General features: G+C 45.7%; 1 protein-coding gene across 4 annotated transcripts; it reads right to left on the bottom strand.

Moving 5' to 3' along the window:
• Nucleotides 1-604: 604 nt before the first annotated feature.
• On the bottom strand, nucleotides 605-7051 carry THAP1 (THAP domain containing 1). 4 transcript variants are annotated; one of them, XM_060136758.1, is made up of 4 exons: nucleotides 4344-4443; nucleotides 3011-3329; nucleotides 1677-1872; nucleotides 605-1135 (listed from the first exon to the last, which is right to left on the bottom strand). In XM_060136758.1, exons 2-4 carry the CDS (start codon nucleotides 3034-3036, stop codon nucleotides 761-763), a joined length of 597 nt encoding a protein of 198 aa, XP_059992741.1. In that variant the 5' UTR covers nucleotides 3037-3329; nucleotides 4344-4443; the 3' UTR covers nucleotides 605-760. The 4 variants fall into 4 exon arrangements, with proteins under 4 accessions (XP_059992741.1, XP_059992740.1, XP_059992739.1 ...); XM_060136757.1 differs by lacking the exons at nucleotides 3011-3329; nucleotides 4344-4443 and adding an exon at nucleotides 5219-7051; XM_060136756.1 differs by lacking the exon at nucleotides 3011-3329 and having other exon boundaries at nucleotides 4344-5026.
• Between the last annotated feature and the right edge of the window lie 377 nt (nucleotides 7052-7428).

The raw sequence follows: 7428 nt of genomic DNA, 5'->3' as shown, positions 1-7428 counted from the left end.
TTACCTCACTGATAACAATGCCTACTTTGCTTACTGGAGAGTGTATCTTGCAGTGGAGACACACTTCTAATTCTAGAATGCCAGACAGTGGGGGGAAAAGAAGGGTCCACTTTTTAAAAATCCATTCTTTAAAGTCTTTTAGCCATTTTGATTAGGTATGGAATGACTCATTTTCTGCTCTAAAGACAACCAATCTTTTTTTTTTAAGTATTGACTTGCCAATTTATCTTTGATAAATGATTAAGAAAGATAAATGAATCTGCTGACTTTACAAATAAGAATATGTGAATAAGAATATATATATATATATATATATATTCTGAGAAGTTATTGTCCCATGCTTCTGATTTAAAATGTGACTAAGTTCTCTCTCTCTAAATGAATAAAGTGTTCATTTAAAATTTTAAACTTTAAACTTAAATCATCCTTACTGCACTGTTATCATTCTCTTTACTTTTTATTTTCATATCATTTCTATAAATACTCAAATTAAGAAACAAAAATCCCCAATCTTGAAACCAACTTACAATGAAGTTAGTTTATAACTTTTAAAATATTTTGTTAAAATGTAAAAACCCTGAAATTACAAACAAAACATTTACAATTTTACAGTATATATCTAATTTATTCTTTTAAAAAAATATTCTGAATTGTTTTTATACAAGTGACCAAGTGTAGTTTTTTTCAAATGAAACTCCTCTACAGGCTAGAAGAGGGTAGGTGGTATTGCCCCACTGAACACCAACACAAATTTCACTCTTCATGCTGGGACTTCAACTATTTCAAAATAGTCATTTGGTAGAATCACATAACCCCTCTCGGAGACGTCGTCTTTCTCCTTCTGGAAGTGCACGACCTCCTTTAGCTTCTCCAGCTGCCGCTCCTGTCTTCTGCACCGCTGCTGTGCGGTCTTGAGCTTCTTTCTGAGCTTCTCTACTTGCTGTTCGAGCTGGTGAATCCTCTTCCTCTGGTGCATGGTGTCCTCCACAGTGTAGTTGTGGTCACAGAAAACGGAGAGGTTATCAGGGGTCTGAAGAGGAGGCATGAGTAACCCGATAGCAGCATCAACCTGGGAAACCGGGGGTGTTGAAGGAGGTCGGGGAAGCTGTTCTTGGGGCTCTGGAAGATCTTCCTTCTAAAACAAAGATGCAGAGCACGTTTCAGTTTCATGACGAAACAGTTCACAAGAACTCATCTGTGGAATTTAAGAATACTAGACTCATTTCTGTCTCCTCGGTATAGAAACATTCTAAAATGAGAAAACAGTTCAAGTTTTAATTGTACTTTTCTTTCTGAAGTAGAAATGGGATGCAAGTAACACAGAATGATTATTAAGATTTAATTAAATATTAAGCACTTAAAACTGAGGGGAAAAATACTTTGAAACTGAACTATCACTGACAAAGAAAAATCAAACCTTATCAACATGTAAGTAGGACTACAGAGTGATCTCAAAGTAAGTTATGAAGCTAGACTGAGTTTCTTAGTGTGAGGATATTTAACTTTAATAAACTGCACTTTGTATTTTTTAAAAGTATTTCACTGTGAACAGTGGTTATTTACAAGTGATGGGTTCCAGGCAACATTTATTTTCTTAACACTACTCTGGATTTTCCACAGTGAACACATTAATTTTATAAACAGAAAACCACCCAGTATTTTAAAACACTTATTACCTTGTCATGTGGTTCAGTACAAAGAAATATTGTGGGGACAGCATCCTCTTTCAGTAACTTGTTGTTGCACTCCCTCTTAAAGCAGTCCGGAGTAAAGTGTTCTGAGCAAATGCTGCTGTACTTGGTGGGCTTAAAGTTTTTCCTTCTGACAGCTGCCTCCCATTTTTTACAAAGACTGGGTCGAGTAAGAGGAAACCTAAGAAGACGACATAATTCAGTTTTCCAACCTTATTCAAAAAAAAAAGGCACACCCAGACTTTCCTGCTTAGAAAAGAACTAGCTTACATCGGTGTTAACACACCAAGGAGGCATTTGATTAAAAAACCAGCCCTGCCAATCTTTTTTTTTTGACAGTGTTTAGTTGTGTCCTTATTACCTTAGTTTGTTGAGAATGTACTTGTTTTGACATAGAAAACAGACTTGTGGTTGCCAAGGGTGGGAGAGGGGGAGGTATGGAGTGGGAGTTGGGGATTAGCAGATTCGAACTATTACATATAGAGAATGCATAAGCAACAAGGGCCTACTGTATAGCACAGGGAACTATATTCAATATCCGGAGATAAACCATAATGGAAAAGAATACGAAGAAGAATGTATACATATGCATAACTGAATCACTTTGCTGAACAGCAGAAATTAACACATTATAAATCAACTAGACTTGAATCAAGTAAATTTTTTAAAAATGTACTTCTTTTAAAATCCTATAACTAAAGTGACCACCACTAATGTGGAATATAAGTCATCCCTCCCAGCATGGTATCTTTGTTCTTCTTAAAAAGCAATATTTCTTACAGGAATCTGATTGATCACATAACAGCTATAAGAATGTCAGATACAATGACATATACAATCTAAACAGGACAGGCTGATTAAGAATTTACATTATAAAAAATATTCTTATTAAAAGGTAGCCATGTGGATAGATGCACGCAGGTGGCAGAGTTAAGTGATGGGAGGCTGGGGTCGAGGCCCACATGCAGCGATATTGTAAATAACCTTCACTAACAGATACAGGGATTCCACACACATCTAAACACACAAGGGTAAATCGTATAGGTCCACTATCTGTTTATCTCAGTTTTTAATGCTTAACTTTTATACTGAAGACACTAAAAGTTTCAGGTAAAAATACAGGCTATAGAGTGAATTTGTATTAATTATTTTTTCACCAGTGATTTTCTGCATATTATAAAACAAAATTGCACATTTATAACTATGTACTGAGAAAAAGAAGCTTTTGATTCTCAGAATCAGTATGACAAATATGAATTAATCAAATTAGTTAAATCATAGTGAGAAAGAAATAGAGAAAAGTATTCATTTCGAATTACCTCTTAATCAACTGAAATATGTCCATTAGGCCCAGATAAAGGGAGCTAGGAAGAGCTTAAACTTATTGTGATTTTATTCTTCCAGGTCAAGGATTTAGTGAGCTGGGGGATTGGAAAGAAGCCAAAAAAGGGTGCTTTGCATCTGTGTTCGACAGTTCCTCTTCCAAGTGAGGTACGCCTGAGCCTGACTCTGCTGTGATCAGGAAGCTCTAACCCACCGTTGCGGCAGTCCCTTTTCTTTGCCCAGCATAGCTGTTCCCACTGCCATCAGGTAGAAAGTGAGAAAAGGACTCCTAGAAGGTTCCTGCTGGAAGTGCCTCTAGAAGTACAAACATGGTAGCAATCACTGATAAAACTCAGCACTCAGGGCCTCCAGACTCAAGGACTACAATGCAGGTTCTTTCTGAGGTCAAGATCTTTCCCATTTACTTCCCCAAACTGTTCTTTTAGATAAGGGCTTAGAGGCAGGTTAGCCCTTCTTTCGATTTAACAGCCAGCAGAAACTCAGTATTTCTGATGTGTGAATGTCATCCTTAACCAGTCTGCAGTGCCAGTGAAGGGTCTTCCCTATGTTTAGATTCCCTCTGCCATATCATTAGAAATGGGGAGGTGGGAACTGAATGCCTTTGATCACATCACCATCTCCAGACCTACTCCTTCACTTTGGAAGTCCTGGAGGTCAATTCATCAGCTTTCAGAAATTCTAATAAATCAAGAGGTAATAGAAGGACATACTGAACCGAATCCTGGAAGTGTTAAGTGTTCTATCCCCTTCTCGGAAGGGGAAACATCAATACTCAAGATCTCTTTAAAGGGACTTGCTTGGTGACACAGTGGATAAGAAGAATCCGCCTGCCAATGAGGGGGACACGGGCTAGAGCCCTGGTCCGGGAAGATCCCACATGCTGCGGAGCAACTAAGCCCGTGAGCCACAACTACTGAGCCCGTGTGCCACAACTACTGAGCCCCCGCGCCAGGCTCCGCAACAAGAAAAGCCACCGCAATGAGAAGTCCACGCATGGCAACGAAGAGCAGCACCCGCTTGCCGCAACTAGAGAAAGCCCGTGTGCAGCAACAAAGCCCCAACGCAGCCAAAAATAAAAAATTATTTTTTTAATTAAAATCTTAAAAAAAAAGTTCTCTCTATGCTCTAGACACTCTTATTTCTGTTCCTCTCATATTCTATCAAACCTATAAAATGCGCCCACATTCCCTGTTAAAAAGGTCCCCACCCCCAAACTGAATATTTGCTTTTGCTTTTGTAATTACTTAGCTATAAATAATTTGTATGATTTACCACTAACTCTCATTTCTTTAGCTATTATCCACTTACAGTCGTAAGTTACGGCCACATTTTCTTAACGTAGTAAAACTTGTGAACACTGAATTTGGCTGAATGAAAATGGCACCGTGCAGACATCGAACGATCACTATCATTCCGTTCTGCGGTTTTCTTCTCAAGAGAAGACCGTCCCTCCTCGGACTCCGGCCGCGGCACCTCCCGGATGAAGCAGCCCCGAGGGCGGTGGGCCGCGTTCCCTCCGAGAGTGCTCTTCCCCACGCACGATACCCTGCTACTGCCCACGCTGCCGCTGTGCGCGAAACACAGCTCTTCATCTTGGCAGTACCTGAACCCTTCTGGGAAACTCACTGGTCCTTGAACGTTGGGTCCTAGAAACTGGGTCCAAAACATCCTCCCGGACGCCTGGCCAAGTCAGTCCTAACGGCTGTGACGCTGGACCGCCCCACGCCCCCTCCAGCAGGCAGGGAAACGCGGGCCTTCTCCGTCGCTGCTGCTGCTTCAGCCTCCCTTCTAAAGACTCATTACCACCTGCCTACTCCGCGACCCGGGTGATGAAACCAGCTGCCTCCGGGTCTGGAGACCTCACGACCCGCCGGGTCTCCAGGCATCGCCCTTGGGCCCCGAACCTGCCACCCCGAGCGGCGCGCGAGCCTAAGCGCGAGGACAGGCCGGCGCGGCTACGCGCGCCGAGAACACCACCCGGGGCGGGGCGCCGGCGGCTACTCCGGGGACGAGCCCACCGCTCCTGGCCCGGAGCGCCGACGGCGCCCCGCCCCTAGCTCCGCCCCTCGCCCCGCCCCTCTCACAGGTCTCGCGCGGACACGCGCCTGGCTCCGCCCCCGAGCACGGCCGCGCGCCCCCGGCCCCACTAGGGGCCGAGCCCACGAGGCGCGCAGAGTACTTACTTGTGGAAAGAAACGGGCTTATCCTTGTCGTATCGGTTCTTGCAGCCGTAGGCGGAACAGGACTGCACCATCCTCCCGGTCCTCAGTTACTTAACTTCTGCCGCCCCAGCAGGCAGTTGAGGCTGCTATCGATGTAGCCGCGCTCGGCTTTGACACCTTCACTGCTTCTGTAGTTTTGGTCAGCAGTTAGAGTGATGAGAGCCTTATTCGGAGTGACTCATGTGCTCGTTTTGTTGTTTGCATTAGCAGAAGGACCACAGCCATCGCCCGTCTCCCATCTCCAAAATGGCGGAGGCAGCTTCAACCTCACCTCTCGCGATGAGTTCGTCCTACTGTCTCTGATTAGCCCTGAGGTCAGAGGTAACGTTCCCTGGGACGAAGGCCATTGGCTGAGGCCCGGCGTGTCGCGAGGCGAGCTCGGCCTTGCGCAAGTGGGCGGGGCCTCCGAGCTTCCGGAAGGAAGAAGGAACTGCCTGGGGGGAGGGGAGGGGGAGTGGGCGGGAGCCCAGGGCCGGTTCCGCCCCTACGGTGCTTCGCTGGGTTACTTATCCCGGACGGTGTAGGGTGGAGAGCTAGACGGTCTGTTGGGTCCGCTGGGCTAAAGTAGGGCAGGTGTAAACCTGAGGGCGTTGGGCAGTTGCGCTCTTTTCTCTGAAAGCGCGGCCACAGATGGCGTGATTCCTAGAACTAGGTGGACTCCTCCTCTCCCAGCCCGCTGGCCTCCATCGCCTTACCTGCCTCTTCAGGTATCGCGAGGCTCTGAGGAGCCCAGGCCCCGGCGCCTAGCAGCGAGGGCGGACGCCCGCACGCAGCCGGCGGGCCGAGGCTGTTGGCTGCTGTAGCGATCTCAGTTAGCCCGTCCCCAGGTGCTGCGTCGGGAATCGCCGACAGCTGACGCGCCTTTCAGTCGGAGGGAGGTTTTGCCTCTTCCGTGGGTGCCGGTAATCTCGTGGCTCGTGATGAAGTGAGCAAGACTAGTATAGCCCCCGTGTTCATAGCGCTTATGTTCTACTGAGGGGAAGGCGTACAATAAAAAATATAAAAGAATCGCACTGTGCGAAGATGCCCGAATACGTTAGAACGCTGGAAGGGTGAATGAGGGCGGAGGAGAGGTCACTGCCTACTGTCTGAGAAGGGGGCCGTTGAATCTGAGAACCAGAGGAAGGGAAAAACATGTAGCGGTGTAAAGAAGGAAGGTGGGCAGGCTGGGGAGAGCGTTCCTGGCCCAAGGAATGTGTGCTACGACCCTGAGGCAGGAAGGAGTTTTGTCTTTTCTGGGAGCTGAATGGAGGCTGTGTGGTCGAGCCCATGAGCCAGGGAAGGAGGGCATGAAGTGAGGCTGAAGAGCAGCAAGTTGTTGGTCTGGATGTTAGCGCAGTGGGAAGCCGCTCAGCCATTTAAGCATTTTGAAAAAGTCATTCTGGCTGTTCAAGGAAGAGTTTATCAGTGAGGGGCAACAGCGAAACTGAGCCGACCAACTAAGGGGCTGTTTCAGGCAAGCAAGAGGTTGGCAGCTTTGGACTGAGGTGGTGGCAGCAGAGACATGTGTAAGGGGCAGAAGCACCAGAGCTTGCTGATGGATGAAAACGAGAATGAGGAGGAAAAGGATCAAGATATCGGGGGTGACTTGAGCGTGAGTTTCTGGCTGGAGCAACTTAAGATAAATGGACGGTGGTGCCTTTTACTGAGATGCTGACGGCCTTAAAAAAAAAAAATTAAAAAAAAAAAACTATGTCCCCCAACAGGATAGAGGCCTGGGAGGGGAGGGAGTGATTCCGGAAGCTTTGGGGTTGTAGGACTGAGGAATGTCAGACGTGAAAGAAAGTATAAATAGTTCTGAGGTTGGGAATGCAGGCTACTAAAGAAGCGTGGAAGCTCCCCAGCCAGTCCAGGGTGCCCTTTTGAGGCTTGTGATCCAGTCATTTCAGTCGTTTGGTTGGATTTCCCTCAGCCAAGTTCTGTTCTCCCCTCCCCTTCTATCTTCTAGCTCTCCATAATTTGGAAATGAAATAAACATTTTTATTATGTGTTGACTATCATCCTAATGTTTCCTTACTTGAAAATGGTAAATTTACTGGTAAGGTGAATTGAATGTAATTAAAATACATATATTACTGAACTGAACTAAAGGTTGTATTTTTCTTTGTAAAAAAACAGTCCCCCGAACTAAATTTTCACAGTGTGGTCTGCAAATCAATTTATTTGCTTAA

Source organism: Lagenorhynchus albirostris, chromosome 21 (genome assembly GCF_949774975.1).
Source record: "Lagenorhynchus albirostris chromosome 21, mLagAlb1.1, whole genome shotgun sequence".
Lineage (NCBI taxonomy): Eukaryota > Metazoa > Chordata > Mammalia > Artiodactyla > Delphinidae > Lagenorhynchus > Lagenorhynchus albirostris.
This window is presented reverse-complemented; position numbering and strand designations above follow the sequence as displayed.

Coding starts and splice junctions, on each gene's coding strand:
- THAP1 (XM_060136756.1), bottom strand. CDS start 4,627: ATGAAGAGCTGTGTTTCGCGCACAGCGGCAGCGTGGGCAGTAGCAGGG. Junction 1,873..4,343: donor TGTGGCCGTAACTTACGACT/GTAAGTGGATAA, acceptor TCGTCTTCTTAG/GTTTCCTCTTACTCGACCCA. Junction 1,136..1,676: donor GTACTGAACCACATGACAAG/GTAATAAGTGTT, acceptor TCTTTGTTTTAG/AAGGAAGATCTTCCAGAGCC.